This window comes from Hermetia illucens, chromosome 4, assembly GCF_905115235.1.
Source record: "Hermetia illucens chromosome 4, iHerIll2.2.curated.20191125, whole genome shotgun sequence".
Classification (NCBI taxonomy): Eukaryota; Metazoa; Arthropoda; class Insecta; order Diptera; family Stratiomyidae; genus Hermetia; species Hermetia illucens.
This window is the reverse complement of record NC_051852.1, coordinates 145,682,799-145,702,977: the sequence shown is the minus strand read 5'-3', so window position 1 is coordinate 145,702,977 and position 20,179 is coordinate 145,682,799. Positions and strand designations below refer to the sequence as shown.

General features: G+C 40.7%; 1 protein-coding gene across 2 annotated transcripts in view; it reads left to right on the top strand.

Moving 5' to 3' along the window:
* LOC119654308 (protein slit) overlaps positions 1-20,179 on the top strand; it is a 364,703-nt gene that overhangs the window by 188,912 nt on the left and 155,612 nt on the right. For both annotated transcript variants that reach the window (XM_038059629.1, XM_038059628.1), the window contains exons 4-6: positions 10,550-10,621; positions 18,484-18,555; positions 18,924-18,995. In XM_038059629.1, the coding sequence (XP_037915557.1) occupies positions 10,550-10,621; positions 18,484-18,555; positions 18,924-18,995 (216 nt within the window). The remainder of the gene's footprint in view (positions 1-10,549; positions 10,622-18,483; positions 18,556-18,923; positions 18,996-20,179) is intronic.

Here is a 20,179-nt window from a genome sequence, read left to right as displayed (position 1 = left end):
AATAAGAAAAAAGAGTTCAGAAGATAGTTGGCAGTTATTGTGAAAAGAACGAGTTTTGTGCATAAAGAAAATAGTTACGGACGAAAATCAGTATAATTTCTAATATCCCTGAATTATAATAAACAACAGTTTCAATCCGTTTATGGTAGTTGCGTATGGTGAACTAACATGCATCCAATCTCTCGAAAATTTAAGAGGAAAATACATAGCCTCACTATAAAGATGTACTTACTTGAAGTCATCGAAGAACAGAAATTGCAATTAACCTTATCAGTCATAGGCCTCAATAGTTATCCTTGGTGAAATATATCCTAATCCAAATCCAACCCATTACACACCATTTGATCCAATAAAATCTAGACAATTCGTCGACAAAGCCTACAGAACATTGAGTCTGCAAATGATATGGTCTCTTCCCTATATGCTTTGAATCAGGAACATATCAAGGACAAATGACGACAGTAAACAATGTCGGGAAGCTGATTGAAAGTCTACGCTAATAGTATCAGACGAGTGTACTTTTTTGCTTAGCCCGAGAATTAAAGCACACTTTCGTTGAATGGGATAGCATGAGCGCTTCATGGTGCGCTCATGTCTGTAATCCTGTCGGATATTTTATGTCAACACAATCCAAACGAAAGGAAAAGAATGAACCGGTTCAACTAAGCAACGTACAAGAAGTACTCCGCCTCCGACATAGGATGCAATGATGGTAGAGGAACAGCTCTAGCGAGTGCTTCGGGCCCCATTTCGCTTTACTAGCGCTGTACGCTCGCTACTCGTGTACCCTGCAGTCCTTTTCACTACATTCAATCTGAATGGAAAGTGTTTACACACTTCGTTAAGGACTCGAGTACGAGAGAAAGGATTTTTTTCTAGCTAAATACTGGCTCCAGCTTGTTATTCAAGTATTTAGAATGGTTCCATTCCCCTTGTATGTGTTCAAGTGCAAGATTAACCCGTTAAGTTGTTCTGTTTATTTAATTCAACCCCCCGTGAATACATGTGGGAGATGAGTGTTAATTAGGAAGCTAAGGTGGGATAAATTCATCCCTGGCATTACGTTGCGGATGGCAAGTTTGTTTATACTTGAATCGACCGCCAAGTGGTTTTCATGGTTTCTCATAGTAGTGTCAGATGTCATTGACCAGGAAATGTGTGGTCCACAAGAGTACATTGGAGGGATTTGAGGTCGCATTGAGATTGTGTCATGGATATGCTGATTAGAAAGTTTGTCAATTAACTCTATGACTTGGACCATTTAGCTTGAATTGAACCATATTACGTTGTGGTTTTCCCTTTGACCTTTTTGACTTGGACAATTGCATCGTTCTATGTGCGCTTCAAGCATTGCAAGATAAAAATGAAGGTCAATTAAGACACCTCTTTTCACCCCATTTATTGCCTAGCCGTATCAAATTTCACTTCGTAACCGTAAGGGATCACTCGTTGACTTTGATCCTTCAAGTTAGAGCCGAAGCACGTATCTATTTCAAGGTTTTTCAGGAACGGGGAGCGAAACATGAAAAAGAATTCAAGTAAGGCACACCTTAGCATTCTATCTCGTAATCATCACGTTCGTGAATTCCCAAGAAATATCACAGAACATTTGTTGTCATCATCATGTGCCGACACCTTCAGATTTAAAATTTGCTTTCTACTGTTTATGATTCACCTTGTCCTATTCCCTTTTGGCCTTCCTGCGCTCTCGGTAATTTAGGCAGGCACGACTGGATATCATAAGAACGTGTAGGACTCAAAGTAATAACCTTCATCCAGGTCAGTGGTTCATAAAATATATGACCTGACTACATGAAAAATTGAAAATTTCGGAAGAATTCAAGATGGGAAATGAATAGGTTGTAGCTAAGGTAAGTGATTGTTCGATGAATTCTGAGAAGCAGATAGGATTCTGCTTTGATTGAGATGGCACGGTGTAGGACACATGGTTGAGTGATGAAGAATTCTCGATGGCGTTGACTTTTGATGTTGAACGAAACGAACTGGTAAATGTTTTAAATTATTGGAATACAAATGGGGAATTACTCTTCTATCAGATTTAAGGTCCTTTTAACTTGATATTCTTATTTAGATCTGAGTAGAGTGTTAAAGCCACGGTTTTGGACGGTGAAACGTTCTACTGGATGTTATGCATTGACATAATTCCGAAACAAGGGAAGGACATCAAACGCTACATAATTTCCCTTATGATGCTAAACCCACAAATGTGCCGATTATTACAGAAAATATAGAAGACAGACAAGACGATTAGACACAGGAGATTCAACTGCCAACACATTCTTTCAAAGTTTATGGAGTCAGAAAAGTCTTGCACATCTTCGACCGCGATGGGAATTGCGCGAGTACAATTTCATACATAAGCGCTGGTGTTAGTGTCGTATATGTGATGCAGTACATTGTGGTGCGACCACGTGGTTGCAAGCACTTGTCTGCAAGCTGCTGCGAGCACGTGGCAGCATCTGCCATAACAACAGACATTTCGTAACTGTTTATGGCTTGTCACACCCTAGCGGGAATCAAAGGCGGAACTTCCTTCAAGATTAATTTCGGCTTAATGGTAATGTATCTTCATAGAATCAATGAGCGAATGATGCTTCAAAATTTCTCTATGGGAAACTTGGTGGAAGCAAGCACGGTCAACATTCTCGGTACGCAACTGGTCTTCTAGGAAGTGAGGAGGAAATAAGCAGATGCATCCAAGAGCAATCTTTCGGATGCATTCGTTTTCTGCTGAGATAAGCTGAACAAACACACGCAAGAAAACCATCTAGGCGCCATCAATACTCGAACACACCAATACCACTTACCTACCTCGCCTCTACCCGAAAGGTGCACAATGAGATTCCGTTCCCCTTTGCCACTGGAGCTGCTCCTCCTATGTATAGTCTTCTTGGTTGCAGAATTTCCGTTAGTGAATGTGATGTTAGTCACTGCAGCTGAAGCATATTAGCACCAAAAATTTTGATATTTGATGCATCCAGGCACTCACACGGAAGATATTACAGGATGGACATGTATCATCTTGGATAATGTTCAGTTAGTGCGTTATGGCCAGTCAGAGTGCTTGTAATACTTCTGCAAGTCTTCCTGCTTTTCAATAAGGTCAACTTTGCAATATATATGTTTGGTTCTGATAGGAAAAGTTTGGTATGTCTAACAGCATCAAAGCTCTGCCACTTGGCATTATAGGAAGCTTCCTATCAAGTTTTGAAAGCAGCATTAACCAATGCTACTGACATCCAATTACTGGTTCCGGTCTCAGCATTTGATTTCCTTCTACACCACAGTGACCTGATATCCAGAGCAGTTCCATCGTATTCAACCTAGAAATAGAGTTCAATCGGTTTCTACATTCCTGAACAATGTTTGAGGTGATCAAAGGGCTGCTCAATGCCCTCAATGCAGCTTGGGCCACATATTGTATTTGATTACCACAGCTAAAATAGGGCCTTACTGGTAAATTTAAATTCCAGTAAAGTGTCCTGTTTCAGCAATCTATGATTCCTTCCTATATCACTTCACAATTTTAACTCTGCTAGGTCGGCTCTTTATATTTGCTTCTAACACGCGAAGCAGTTTGCGCTCTCTTCCAATTACGATAATCAAGATGACAAGACCTTATTTGCTTTCATTTCAGTAAACCTCTTCTTTGCGGAAATGAAGAAGTTCTGAAATCGCCCAATTTTTGAAACTTATTTGCTTGGACCATATTTTGGTGTTTCTTTTACGTAGTTAGTGAATTTGACTTCTTTTTATAAGTCATCTACCCTTCAGATTAGGATTTTTTCGGGAACTTTTAGTAAAACGACCGGCTCTACAGGTTGCGGTGGTCGGATCACCTAATCCGTATGGATAATGATCCAGCCCGGAAAGTCTATAAGGACAATATATATGGTAGAAAAAGAAGATCAGGCAGACCCTAACTGGGATGGAACGATGGCATAGCTCAGGGCGCCAGACAGCTTTTAAGAGTAACGAACTGGTTGACCTCGGTGTAAAACAGTGATGTCTCGAGTTCCTTACTAAGACAAGCCTAGACCGGATACCAGTTGTTGCGCCGTTGATGGTGATGATGATGACCGTTACCTAACGCACCTATCGTTAGATACTTTCCTCAAACCTATCTATTTCCGGTTTACCAAGGCTTTTCGTCCCCAGAACAATCCACACTCATATTGTGTTTGTAAATATGCATGCACAATGAATCTGCTAACCATTTTCGGTGATATTATTTTCACGGTAGAAGTGAGGTACCGTCGAATGAGTTGCCTCTGCAGCCACTCTTTTTAAGAAAAGAACGCTTTGTCAAGCATTTCATGCATTAGCACAACTTCGTTGAAATGTCAGATGTCTTTGTAAAAGACGGTTCAATTTTTTTCCATATCGCAACCGAAACCAGTAAATGCTGCTGACATAAACTGGAAACCGACTGCACCTCCTTCCCATTCACCTCTCCCTGGGGTGTAGTGCGTTAACCGCACCTAGGCGCCATCGTTTGCGATTCCCGATGATTTCCCTAGACGCCTCCACTCCATCTCTACTGTTCTGCATCAAGTGCTCTTAAGGCGAGCCGCTTGTCAGTTGTCTTGGGGGGAGTGGGTTCTACAATAACAATAACACTGTCACCACTCCACTGCCACTTCCGCCTTCCGATCACATTACCCATGGGTGAAAGGCCAGCAAGTAATAAGCTCACAGCAGCAATAGAAATGCAAAAAGAACACAAACATCCACGACGGCTGAGAGTCAAACCTAGGGCAACGAGATTAAAAGGCGAGCGTTCTAGCCACCTCAACCATCGTGCCGTCCAGCTGGCGTTGGGTACAAGAATCCTTTCGCTTCCTTCCTTCCAATTGAAATCACCAATAAAAGGAAGGAAAAGCTTGTCAGTTCGCATAGATTCTGTAGTAGAAGGGTTCACGATGATGTCTTCTTCTGGATACAAGGATGTTTGCAGTGGTTGGAAGGCCTTGCGCTTTATCTCCGTCTCTTAGGTTTTCCGAAGACGTCGTGGCTTTGATAACTTGCATACTGAAAACTGGCCTTCCATCCTATCAGTAACGCTTGAGAAGTCCATAGTACATCCGGCCGCCTGCTCGACTGAAAATCATCCATCCACGTACCCACAAGCCAGACGGCATTATCAACTCTGCCCGTTAAAGGCATTGAGACGCAAATTTGAGGTATTTTTTTTGTTTAGGCATTCATAAAAATATTTACAAATGATAACACACACATGAAATTCTCGCTCGCTCTCGAATCCCACATACGTTCCAGTCGCCGTTCAACTGTGGACTGTTCAGGTACAGCTGTGAGCTCGACCGGATCGTGGCTGCCGCAAATCGGCGCTGAAAAATATACATTGCAAAGCATGATTTTTGTTTTGATGCAGTTTTTGAATACACACTTTTACCTGCTTTTACATATTTTTGGCCTCTCGCAGAACTTTTGCCTCTATTGAACCCGTCGTGATGGCTGCCATGGCGCTTCCATGACCCATGAACTGAGAGGTATTGTGTCCTAAAACAATAATTAATGAAGAACCGGGGGCTCTGTTGGTCACAAAGCGGAAGCGGTAGTGGATAGGTCCTATATTGAAAAAAAAGCGCTAACTTCATTGTTAGCTATGCAATGGAACTCACTATCCCAAGATGACCTGCGAGTGTTATCATAAAATTATGCGGTGTAGAACAGAGGAGAAGATATGCAGGCTTCTTGGGAAATCGTGGAGGCAGGTGAAGTACATTGCCGAGAACCGTCTGCGATGGTGTATGGGTATGGTTGACTCACTATGCCACACATAGGGGCTACCTCAAGGAATCAATAAATATAATTCGGCGGGTTGTCTCGTCGTCTTTTTTTTTATTTTCAGACGCAAATATTCACACTTTGGATGCTTTCCCAAAAAGCGTTGAGTACTAGATATGCCTGTATGGCAAAGTAGTATAATTTTGTCAGCCGCTGGAATTTCCTCAGAATTTCTGTTTGTCTGGGTTGGCTCTCAGTTCTTCTTTTGGGGGCATCAAAAAATGGCAAAAAATATTCGCAAATTGTCTTCGGGGAGACGTTTTTGTCGGCTGCTTCAACGTGTAGTATGAATAACTCAATCTATCTTTTATGGCCCTCTAAGTTCATCTATAAAGTTGTTCCAATGGAACCTTGATATAGGTCAAACGGATGAATCCAAGTGGGTAGTTGCCATTCTCTTCGTACCGAAACGGGCGAAGCTTGATATGGTGGTTGATGTATCCGCCTATTCTGGTGTGCCAAAGAGTGACTCCCCCCCGCTATTTGCGGAAAATTATCTTAGACTTGGATAGTGGTTCCGTGTATCATCTATATAACACTGCACCCGAGATCTTCTTAGAGGCATGTCCCAAGCAATAACTTCGCCGAACTTGGAGGGCTGTCCCAATGTATCATCAATACCTGTTTGAAAGACCTGTCCTTCTATTATATCGTTTGAGACGGGGTGACACGGAAATCTACATTTTTTTTTCTATGCAAACAAAAGGCTTTGAATAGGATGACTTCGGTACGATGTGTTTGCAACGGAAATGTCAAAACACTAAACCTACAATCGGACCCTTCAATACCCTGGGATGTTGGTCTTGATTTTTTGGCGCACTATATATTACCAGTCGCCATATGTTGGTAGGCTCCGGCTTGAAATTTTTCTTTCTTCATATTTTTAAGTTCCGGCTTGAAATTTGCAATTGAATTGTGGACTTCAATTAGAAAGTTATTTGAGACAGCTGCTACTCCCTCTGCATTGCTTTCAGTGTCCAAGGCATAATGATACACGAACTCTCCACTGATGGTTCACATTCCGGAAATGTATTTAGGGAGTTTATCCATAAGAAAGATGTGTAAGATACTGTTGGAATCTTGATTTTTTGTCATGCGACTTCATTGTTCGGATTAGTTTGCCTAAAGTTGCTTAGCCATTATTTGGTTAAACTACATTGTATGCTCAATAAAAACACAATGTTTGGGGGACCTTTATGAACTTTGTAGGTGCAATTTATCCTCTTGTAAGCTGTTGACCTCTTGTGATCCGATCAGTTCCGCGATATAAAAATGCATTCGTTCAATTACAATTTGTCATAAAGCTGAACAACTTTCCATGAAGTAAGCGAAAAATAAAAAAAAACAAATCTAGCCTGGAATTGTGATTGAAGGCCGGGAATGCCAATCCTTCTAAAATCCTAAAATGGCTGGAAACCCGAACAATTTGGACACCTTAAGCTCGACTTATCAAGCATTAAATTGTTCATGCGTATTTCTTGGGTAAAAACTTAATTTTACATGAAAAAAGTGATTTTGATCTATTATAGCTATTTTAATAATAGTACGATTGTCACTAAATTTTCCAGTATCAGAACCTAAGAGGAGTTTTCAGAAAATTTGCAAAGTATTATAATATACTATAATGCAGGTTGCGGCAGCATAACTTCCTTTTTTAAAATGCGCGCCACTCAGTTAGTTGATGTCATAGCGGAGCGCTAGTAGTCTCGTTCAAGAGGGGATACTGTAAAGTTTTGTCCCGACGGTTGAGTCGCCATCATGCATTGGAATAGTGAGGAGCGTGCCTTTGCCGTTGAGGTTTACTTTTCAAGCGATTGTTCGGTTATTGCAACACAGCGTGCATTTCGGAATCACTTTAATTTAGCCCCGTTGGTTCCCGTCCCAGACCGCAAATCAATTGTTACATGGGTCACTACATTCAGACAAACTGCAAGTGCGACAAAAGGAAGAACTGGAGTCCCTCGGCCTGTTAGATCACCTGAGAACATTGAAGCAGTGAGAGCGTCAATGCAAACACGCATCTGTCCTTGGACTATCCGATCGTTCTGTGAGAAGAATTCTTCGTGATGATCTTCATTTTCATCCCTATAAGATGACGATAGTGCAGGAACTTTCAGAACGTGACTTCAATTCTCGGATGAACGCGTGTGAGCTTCTTCTTGATGTCGTTCCCGAGGGTGCTATTGTTTTTTTAGCGATGAAGCCCATTTTCATTTGTGTGGGTCGGTCAACAAACAAAACATGCGCTACTGGGCTGACACCAACCCTCGAGAATTGCATCAAAAGCCTTTGCATTCACCCAAAGCCACAGTGTGGTGTGCAATTTCCTCAGCTGGAATTATTGGTCCCTGGTTTTTTGAGGAAAATGAGGTTACAGTGACAGTGAATTCGGACCGGTATATAAACATGCTACAGAATTTTTTTTTCCCACGGCTAGAAAATTTGGATTTGGGGGACACTTGATTCCAACAAGACGGTGCAACAGCACACACTTCAAGAGCATCGATGGCTGTTTTGAGGGAACACTTTCCAGAGCGTCTTATCTCAATTAGAGGCGATTTGGAATGGCCGGCACGCTCTCCCGATCTGTCCCCTTGTGATTTTTTTCTATGGGGTTTTTTGAAATCCCGTGTTTATGTGAACCGTCCAAGAACCCTACAAGATTTGAAGACCAACATGCAAGAAGAAATTGCCAACATAACACCAGACCAGAACGCCAGAAATCGGTTTACGCAATGTATGGAGAATGGGGGACGTCACCTAACAGATTTGATCTTCAAAATAATGTAAATAAAAACTTTAGACATGTACCGACATTATAAAAATAAATAAATATTTTCCGATGCATACAATAGTTTTTATTGAGTTTTGAAAAAAGGAAGTTATGCTACCGCATCCTGTATAATCAATTTTAGTTTCCTAAATTTATGGTACTTTATTCTCAGAATAGGATCTCAATTTAAGTGTGCCATTCATAACTCCCTACCTTTCTAACGGATGCCAAAATTAACACCTGCTTCGAATAATACTAATCAGGACCTTTCATTTGGCACTCCACGCAATGATATTGAATAATATAGTCAGCCTTTCTCGCGCATTGAACCTCAATGGGCAGGGTTTATGTAGATTACAGATGGGCTATCTAGCTGCGCCTTGTATACAATATGTACCCCGCCAGAATGTACTCACACGGCTTTCCGCTGAGAAGAGTTTGCGTAATAGCTCATGCCCCGTTGTATGACGATTAAGGACTTAGAACGGTATTTTCCATCAGTGTACTAGCATGCAGCTAAATCAATGCAAGCCCGAGATTTTGGTATCTTGCCGCTTACCACGTTGCTCTGCGTGCCATGTCTTACCGCAACAGGTACAGAGACCAGCTTGATAATGATGAACTTGGTATTTCTGTGGTGGAATTGTGTCTAAGAGCTATCGCCTACAAATCCTGCTTAGCATACCATATGGATAAGTGTTCCTCAGTGATTCTTTAAGAAGGTACTCTTTCGACCACTTAGTCTTTGACATATGCTCATAAATGCTGCCCCAAAACTGCCCAGTGATCCATTGTTACTAGACACATAGATAGGCCGACTGTGGGCTAATTTTAATAAGGCTTTACTTTTGCATAAAGTGTAGTATCAAAGAGGAAACTGTGGTGCATATCATCAAAGACGCCTCTCTCGCAGTTTCTTCACGATCGTGAATATCCTCATTTCATTTGTGATCAAACCGTATCACGCAGTAGTTCAATGCAACGTCTTCATCTCCATTACCGGAAGACGCCGTTTATTGCCTTTTATAGTGGGCGAACACTCACAACCATAGAGGGCGACAGGACGGACGTCTTTGCGGTAAATCCTTGATGAACATCAACAGAGACACGAAGCTGGTTTTGATGCACCCGCCACACCTCGAACTTTACTTTTCTAATCGCAGTGGAGCAATTGAGCCCAGCGCACGAGTTCTTCTGGCACTAAGTGTTGTCGTAGAGCATACCAGATGAGTTCGTGTGGCACACATGTGGATAACCATTCTTCAGTGATTCTTGAAGAAGGTACTCTTTCGGCCACTTACTTCTTAGTGTGTGCCCATAAATGCCGCCCGAAAACTACTCAGTGATCCTTTGTCACGAGACGGACAGGCATGCGGTGGACTAATTTTAATAAGGTTTTACTTAGAGTTTACTTTTACATAAAGTGCATGTAGTATCAAAGAGGAAACTGTGGTACATGTCCCGGTGTTACTAAAAAATAATAATTTTACTGCTTAGTATCCTCACTCCGAGACTTAAGAGTAGCTATAATGTTTTTAAATTTTCCCATAAAAAAACAATGAACTCTTCCGTCCGTAAATCAGTCAGTTTCCTGCCCAAGCGTTGTTCAACATGAGCTCAAATGTGCTATATGAATATCAATGCCCTTATGAAAAATCATTCTATTACGGCTTGATTATGATTATTCTTTTCCATTATTTTCCCGACAAATACAATCAATCACTTATCGACGACTTGTTGTTTCGCCGAACCACAATAGAAAAAGCGGCCCAACGGCTTTTGTTTCCGATAAAAAGCAGACGTTGCTCACATAATTTAAGCCCTCTTGTAACAACTTTTTTCCCCACAATTCACCTCATTGATTTATTTAATCGTTAACTCTAACCAGCTAATGAAACAACAATCGATTAACAACATTCAATTTTCTTATTCTCTTTCTATTTACAGCGATCTCCAAGGAAACAACATTACAGTGATTTTCGAATCGGATTTCCAGCATCTGTCCAAGTTACGGATATTGTAAGTACTCGTATTGGCTGTGAAGATACTTGAAATTATAGTCCTACAGATGCATGGTGGAACACCTTTACTCGAAGCTTAACAACTACCGAGTATTTGATTAGCTGTAATTATGCACTTTCCACACGAATCGTGGTGTTATTTTGTTCTCGGCCCTGGCGTTGTTGCGTCTAATGCAGGTTGTGATGTTGATGTTGATGATGTTTTATTGTAATTGCCGCGCGGACATTTTTCTTAATTCCCCTGGAACAACTACGGGCCAGAGCTAATCTTCTAACAACAATCTTTTCTTTCTCTTACAAAGTCATCGCTTGAAGAAAAAAATAGTTGTTACAAAGACATGATCAGCGTTTGTATCGCCTTAACATTATGCCGGCATTACAATCTTGGCTCAGCTGTAAATTATTTCCTTTTCCATTAATCGTGACTTGTACTGTATAGTCTTTTTGTATGAATTAATTTTCCCGCTTTTACTTAGAAGTGATTGGACGGATGAACGATTCGAGATGCTTTAATGGTCTGCTGGTCTTACCTGTGTATTTCTTGAGGAATTATTGTAAGAGTTTGTTCCACAGTGATCACTCTAAATTGGCTTTAAATCTCATGTCTTGGGGAAGCAATGCTAGCCTCGATTCTATCTTATAACTCTTCCTGAAAACGCCTAGCTTAATCACGGCCTAGCTACTTATATTTGAAAAAGGTGAAACGAGCAAAAAAAGATCTTACATGCTTTTAAGACTCATGAAACCTCCTCGAGAAAAACCCACTTTTCAACAAACTCTGCATCCTTAGAAAGAATACAAAAATAAAAAAACATAATTCCATCACTTGTAAAATGGCAGATACTACCGATCTTTTACCGGTTCTAACATCCAAATGCGCCTCTTTAAGTAGACGATCTAAAATTTTGAAGAACTTTCCAGCCTGAGTAGAATCATGAAAAAAACATAAGACTTAATTAAGATTATTTTGGATTGCGGATGAGGTCGGATCACGCGAGTCTGGGTGCTTAGTGTGTTGCATCCAACTCATTATTTCAAGTCATAAAGATAAGAATCCATCAAAAGAACGGCCTACAAAACTAGGGCCCAGTGTAGAAGACAAGGCCGCAAGGCGCTGCTCCGCGAAACTACTTTCAACATACATAATACACAAACTAATCCATTCAGATCAAGTAAGATGAATGGATGGATATCTAAAGGTTATGATCGGGTTCGGGCGCTGCTTGTACCAGAAGCTCTCTTAAGTATCTTTTGTAGAGGAAGCATGGATAATGGACCACGTTTGTTTCATATTCCAGAAATTAAGTAAGACCGTGTCCATGTACTATATACTCCATCGGGTCCTATAAATATCAACTTTTAAATAACTCTGTATATAAGTAAAAAGATTATCTCCAGGTGTTCTTCCGAGAATTACGTTCACATGCTATACTCCTCGTAAGGATTGTTGGTGCTATCTCTCAATGGCATCAAGAATTTGTTTGATTCCGATTCTTTGTTCCTGATCATTCCCGAAACTATGAATGAAAGTTATGTATATACTCATTTCCTCAATCACTCACATGCCTCCCCTAATGCATCCTCCTGCCCCAGTGAACCAAACAAAAGAGTTTCAAATTTGAATCTAAAACAAAAAGCAAAAATCCACTCATTCATCGTGACTTCACATGATTTAAGTGGCTCGATCTCGGTACCTTCATACTATCCTCCTTACCTCTGATACTTCTTTAGAAATTGGCATCTGTTTACACAAGGTGGAGAAGATCAAAAGCCAAGATTTTTAATTATACACGCCATACGGATGTTGTAAAAGTACCCCAATCAGGGCAAAAAACTGATGAAAATCTCTTGAAGAATCGCACGAAGATACAGTGGAGTTTGCGGCAATAATTTGTCTAGATTTATCTTAGGATCTTGGAAATTACGAAGAAAATTTTAATGTTGTATGATCTCATCATATTATGCCTAAAATTGCTAAGAAATTATCTAGAAGATGGATTTTTATGGGATTAGATTTGTTGGGTTACTATGAAAAGGTAGAAGCTTTAATTAGTTAAGCGCCTACGTGGGTTATGGGAGTTGTTGGCAGATAATTGCATTAGTTTATTTCGTGTAGGAAGATATTTATTTTTACAATTAATTCCAATTTATTTGAGGAATAGAAAACGATGCATCTTTCCATTTTCTAGTGAAACGCTAAGAAATATCATAAAAGTCAGAGGTATTTGCTCAGTTTACTCACTAATTGCAGCAAATTCCAGATATGATAAATTTAATTCGGAGCCTCTAGCCTAAACCGCGTACAGTAAAACATGGCTCGCTTAGGGGCTGATCGTGTGTTACCACAATCAAGACAATAGAAATAAGTAGGGAAACCGGAAGCTGGACGCTTAAGGTTATAATTAAGGTTTTGTGTTTCCCTACGTGAGGAACTTTGAATACGTGACAGTTACACTTGCGTAATAATTTAAAATTCACCTCACTTAATAGCAGCAAAGGGTAAAAGGGCTGGGGAGAAGTAACTTCCCCATATATTCACTCGAATGTCAATTATTCTCGTTAATTATGACGTTAGCATCTTACTTGCATGGCTTAAAATGCAGCAAATTCCTGCGAAACTCATAAATTTAAACTGGTATAACTTTAGCACTAATGACCGGATTTCAATGAAACTTGGCATGCGTATACTAATGGTACTCCTAGGATGAACTTTAGGGGGGTTTCAGTCAATTTCTGAAAGTTGGTAAAATTTTATTAGCAAGTGTATTTGAGCAGATATCGGAATGGGGGATATTTTGAGGCCTAGATTTCATATAAGCAGAAAGTTAAAAAAAAAGTCAACTCTAACGCACTAAGTCGCGACGCATGCAATCCACTTCTATGAGCCCCCTTCGGATCACATATGGTGTTCACGAATCACAAGCAATCAAGTTAAATCCCATGTTCTGAAGCAGGTGTCATAGAGAACATCCTTATTGAAACAATACGTTTCGTCTGTGTTCTCGACCAATTGATGTACGGACAATGTGACCTTGTATGGCTCTACAAGGGTATCGGACACTTTTGGCTATGGTAAACGAAATATGTGTTCGTTATCCTATCTGGGTATTCTTTAGGGATCTTTGAAATAAGCAAAGTTCCTTTATCTGAACCGGTAGCATTACCCAATGAACCTTTGTAGATAATCACAAGATTTTGCTTCTTTCCAGCATTCACACACGCATGCACTTTTTTCGACACCACTTCACTGTCCGAGATTTACTAATAGATTGGCCGCCCCGATTCAGTTCCTCAGCTGTTCCTCCAATCAGCATGCATTTTCACCCGCCTTGACCAGATAGACGTTAGGTATGCATTCCGAAATATAGGAACCGGTCAAGTTCAAATAAAAGGTCGATGTCTAAAGGCGAACGGCGGAGTTGGATATATCAAGGAATATTTTCAATTTTTTGTTTTGTTAGAATGGAAAAACGTGCATAGGAAATTCATACAAGATGAACACAGAACATTTGTACGTAAAGCGTCCAGCTTCCGGTATTCCATCTTCTTCATTCGTTCTTTATTGTGTAAATCTATAATCATCTTTTCAGTAATTCTACTCATGTCAGTTTTCGATTTCCAAACTCCACCATCGCCAAATTTGCTGATGGTTTCATCGACGTATATCTTAACGTCTTTAGATTATTTCGTGACCAGCCAAAACTGAATCAATCGCCAAACCAATTATTGTAAACTCTGTCGCCACGGAAAGGGTGCAATGTTCATTGCGGAGTAGCCAGCATCAAACACTGCGGAACTCTTGCCCTATAGAGCTGCTCTATATCACAGCAACTCTTTCCCTCAAATTGGTAATTCCAGATCAGCTCAATCAAATAGGACCTTATTTTGGCCCATAAGATTTTTATCCATAAAACAATTTTAAATATCCTACTTCACTGCAACATTTGCTAGAATTCGTCGCTATGCACCTACGTTTATTATAAGGAAAAGTCCATTGCTTAACGAATAACTCTAGTATCTTCCCTCACATGTTCACCAAACAAATGGAGCGGTATAATTATTGGCCCTTCGGGCGTTTATTGGTATTCGGTAACAAAACCTCTAATTCTTCGACCGATCGAGAGGAACTTCTTCTGAATATCCACGTCGATGGGGAGCGATCCAAAGCCTGTTATTTAAGAACTTCCTGACTAACTGCAGACCAAGCTTATGCCTGAAAAAAGTGGAGAATGCAACTCCATAAAAGCCGAACTCGTTACCGACAAAGGCTAAATAAGAAGATGTTTTGATTAAAAGCCTATGCTGATAAAACCTTCAGGCCTAACAGCAATTTAGTGCAAAGTCCCTCGCGGCTCAAGGAAATCCGGTACCCCCCCTGGTTCACTGGCAAAATGCTTTTCATGAAGCATGCAGTAAAAGACATCCTTCTCGCTAATGTGTAACTCATATGTCACAGACTAACTATTGAGTCCAAGCTTCCTCGAATGGTGAATGCGTTACTAGTGTTTATAAGTACCATGTCTATTTCTTCATCTCAGTATACTGAGTCATTACGCAAATTCTTCTTCGCTAATCCAACTCCCGAAACGCCATTATTTCTTGGTTGTCTTGATTGTCAGTTCGCTAACTGAATCGCAGCCTCTACATAGTAGTGATAAGAATTGTAGATTATTGTCACGTCAACCTCCTTGTCACATATGCTTTCTGATAGCAAGTTCAGTGTTTTGGTTATGGCTGAGATTGGATGAACCGATGCAAACAAGTATTGTCGAAGGCTTGGAGCTTTTGAGTACTACTCCCATATAACAACACAGAAAGAACACTAGCATAGAACAGTGTCAATTTGAGCTTGGTGTTGAGACAACTGCATTTCCAGATTTTAGATAGGGTAGCGAAAGCGGACCCAACACTATTAATGCGTCGGGCATCATCCAGTTCAGAGCCACTGTCGCGTCGGCAACAATATCAACGCTTCCGATGCACTGCTCATTAATACAAATAGGCAGGGTAACTGGTTGACAGGCTGGGAACCTTGGTTTTATTGTTGTTTATCCTCAGTCCAACTTTCTTTGGCTCTGTCGATGAGAACGGCAAGAGAGCAAACAGATGGGATCATAGTCGAGATGTTTGAGAAAGGATGCCATACTCCGCTGAACTCCTGCACGTCTTCAGGACAAAGCAGCATGAAGAACGTAACCGATAAGAAGAGGAAATAACATGCATACCTCGGAATTCTCCTCCTGCATGTAGCACGCCAGATACACTGACTGTTCGAAAAAGAGCAGGTGCAGCGAAGACTAAACTCCGTCCACTGTTCCAAAATGATCCGCAAGATTTTGATGTGGTCGATCGTTAACGTCCTACATAAGACTATCGAAAGGTTTGCGATCAGATGCAAGCTTTTTCTGCGACATCTTTTGCATCTCTGACCAACACAATGGCATTTTGCCACGGGGCAAATTCCGCTGAATTTCCCGGGATTTCGTCGATATCGAAGTTCCGGTGCGACCGTTCATCGATCCGTTTCTGGATTCCGCAGTCAGCCAGATCTTATGACGTCCCTTCTGGACGCAGCAGTTCAGCACTCGAGAAATGAGAATTTTTCAAGGCGGTGCACTGCTCATTCATATTCTCAGGTGGGTTATTCAGTGTATCTGCCGTCCGATTAGCAAGGTAACTCTCCAGCATACAAGCGGTCAATCTTGAACTTAAGCGGTCGCAGCTTCCCAAGCATGCGAGAAATGGCCGACGCAACACGCAAGCGAAGGTAAGCAATCATCAGATGGTGATCTTTTTCGAGGTGGATGACAGTGCCTCTCTTTTTATGGACATCTAGAGGGCAACTCCTATATCAACCGCTGATCGCTCAAGCCATGGCGGGGAGTTGAAACCCAACTGACCTTATGGCAGGTTTCTTTCTCGAACATTATGCCGCCAATGATGAAGCGGTGGAAGCTGCACAAATCCACAAGCGTCCCATCATTACTGTTACGGTTTCCAGGACCGTGCTTCCTCATAGCATGTCCGAGCAAGGTGTTGTCAGATCCCACATTGGCATTCAGATCACCCATCACGATCACCTTTACGATTCCTTTCCTAAGCTGCCTGTAATTATTCGTAGAAAGCATCGTTTTCCTATTTTTTTTTAACATTAATCGCGGGTGCTCTCACTTATGGTCGATCAACGAATAATAGTGCCTAAAAGGAAAATTTTAACTTAAATTGAAGGAAAATTTACCGGTTTCACAACTAAAAGGAGTTCTTTCTTTAGCTGCCTTCCCCACTCGTTATCATAGCTTCATAGATAGGCTGCTCCTGCAGGCTTAGCTAGAGCGCCCAAGCCTTAGTCGTGCACAATCGAGTCTCTTCTGCTAAGTTAATGAGTTGGAATTGTTGGAAGATCTCTTTTCGCTTAGATTTGGCAACGAGCTGAAGGTTGTCACGATGACAAAGATCACTCTTGCCAAAAAAGAAAATACAATTCCTAAGAAAGCATCTGAAATTTTAGACCCTTTGGGGGCCTATGATGGCCAATAACCGAGAGTAGATGCAAATGAAATTAAGACCAAAGTCATGAAGTAATGTAACCGCGGCTACAATTTCTCGTACAAATGGTTGACCAGTACACGACACCGCTGAAACAAACCATTAAGGAGATTATCGCTGAGTGAGAAGAAATTTGATCCCTCTTTACTGTAGCCATATTTACTTTCTAGTAAATTTAATAGATTCCTGACATAGCTATAGAAGGATGGTGTCCAGGTCGCCACCCATGCTTCGCAATAGAAACGCCAGATCATCTCATTTCTAGCAGAGCTAAGATGACACCACTGCAGCGTGACGGATAGGGAATAGGGATAGAGAATACTTGGAAAATGAAAGGAGGTTTAATGCCGTAAATGTAATTACATTGGGGCAAAATTCCTTTGGTTCTCCCCAGACGTCCTGAAAATTTGGGTACAATTTATTTCAATTGCTACATATTAAATTTGATGTCCGATATTAGAAGATGTAGCTGTCGCGGAAACACCTATCTCGATAATTACTCATCCAACAAACCTCTTCTGCATACTATCTACCACGCGCTCCACAACTTAGCAATGAGTCTCCGATCTTGAAAGGCAACCATGAAGTAATTTATAGTGAAAGAAGTGCTGATGATGGAATATTTATGAGGCCAGCATAAACCTTTATGTGGTGAACAGTGTTCAAAGTGTTCTTACGGAACATCGTTGTCTGTTCCTCGTAATGTGTTCAACTAACTATACGATTTTCCGAGAAGCTTACATCCCTCCTCCACTGCTCTACAACACGTAGCGCTAGGGCAACCTAGTCATCGGTCATCCTGGAGCTAGTCAGTCGGCATAACCCAATATAATAAGCGATGAAACAATGGAGCTGTGGCAAACATCATCCAAAAATGTAACCTATCCATTGTCACTTTCGGGCATCTGGCTCTGCAAGGAGACCCCGAAGCCCAGCGAGTTTACTCCGTTGGAGGGCACTTCTATTTGGTAGCACAGCCCGTAATCGCACAATGCGGTGAGTATCCATTCCATTCCATCAGAGGCAGAACTTTATTGTATTTGATACGGTTAAGAATTCTTCAGCTGCTTATCGCCGTGAATGAAAAATTGACCATTAATATTCCTCACAGGGACTCCGAAAGACTTGCCTGGCCTACAAGTTCCCAGTGCCCCATAAGCGGAGCCTTCGAAACCCTTCCAATCAACAAGGGATTACATCCCCTTTGTTTTATACAATTAATTTGATTGGAACCATCATCGTACCATACTTTTTTCTTAACACCTATTTAGTATTTCCTCAGATATATGTTAATCAACGACTTTTTTCTTGCAGGCAATTGACGGATAATCAGATACATACGATCGAAAAAGATGCGCTTCAAGATTTAATATCATTGGAACGACTGTAAGTCACACTTTCCAGTGTTAGCCAAAAAAATATTTGAAGATTTGAAACGTGTGATTTTGAGCATAAAATAAATTTCAAAATTCCAAGTAATTTATATTTTCTTACTCCAGCATGTTTTTTTGAAGTAATATTGCTAAAGAAAGACTTATTTTCAAATTTTTCCACAAATTGCTTTCTATGCAATTAGAATTTTTTGCATTATATCGGCTTCAAAGTAAAACCTTAATCGCTGCTAGCAATATTTTTGATTAAGCTTAATTTTCTTTGTTATATTTTCCTTATAAACTGAATATTTTTTTTCCTTTTAATTTCGCATAAATACAAAATAAAAATTCTCAACGCACAACAAAACTTTGGTAATGCAGACGCTTAAACAGCAATCGACTTAAGGCTATTCCTGATAACTTTGTGACAAGTTCAGCGAACCTTCTGCGATTGTAAGTAAAATTTATAGAAAAATCGATAGTTGAGATAGATGGGAACAGATACTGTTCCAATAATAATTGTTGTTTATTTGTTCTTTGGATGTCACATTATATTCATTTGGCGTTCTGCATTCGCTTATAGTTACATAGCCAGCTTGCTGCACGGTTTGTAGCTTGACTCATTTGATTTTTGTACATATTTTTGCTTGGCAGTTTGGGAAATTTTCAAAAAATATTGGGTGCTAGAATTAACTTCTTTAACAAAAACAGAGTCATAGATTCGGAAGTATCTAATTTTATTTCATTTTAAAGCATGCGATGTAATGAAGTAAGAACTTTCAAATGTTTTATAATAGGGGCTGGACAGATTTTTCGGAAGGTAGTTTTGTAGGATAAGTCTGTGATTCATAGCTCATTATCCGCTCACCTTCCCTCACAAACACCTCCAAAACTTGGCTTTCTTTCGGCTTTTTTACTTGTAGCTATGGGGATGGAAATCTTAAAAAGGCGTAGCTGGGCTGTAGCTGCTCCGGTTCACACTAGCATACTTAGATCAGGCGCCCGCTGTATTCCGGTTCCAGTTCTTGAAATTGTTGCGTTTATTGTGATCCAATCCGCTTCTAACCCCATCATCTCGTTCATAAGGTTTTGGATTCGATGACTACTTCATTAGAATCTAATATGGTCCGATCTTCTGTAGCGGAGCATTCGGGGTAGTGGGCGAAGGTTCCAATTCGATGCGAGGCAAATGGTTTCTATAACGACCTTATCCGATAAATAACTGAGTCAGACGGCAATTCAACACTTTATTGCTTCTCTCTCTCAAGCAATTTCCTAATACACGAGATCAGTGTAGTTATCAAACGGCCGTTTTCGGAATCGTCTGATCGTTGAATCCATCTCCTATACAATTTCTTCCAAGTGGCTCTTTGGAAATCCGTACTCACTTCGAAGAGATTCACCTTCCTTTTCTTGTAGAGATAAGGCCCCTTGTTCTCTAGAAAATCCAAATAGATCACTCGCGCGATGACATATATGTATAGCCCCACGTGATGCTATCCTATATGCACTGCTCTTTATCAGCGCGATTGACCGGTGCACTGAACTCATCGTCCTTCGATCGACAGCATTGTCCAGCGCCACCGTCCAGATGAGAGTCATGTGCATGGAATTCATTATATCTGCGATAAACAGTG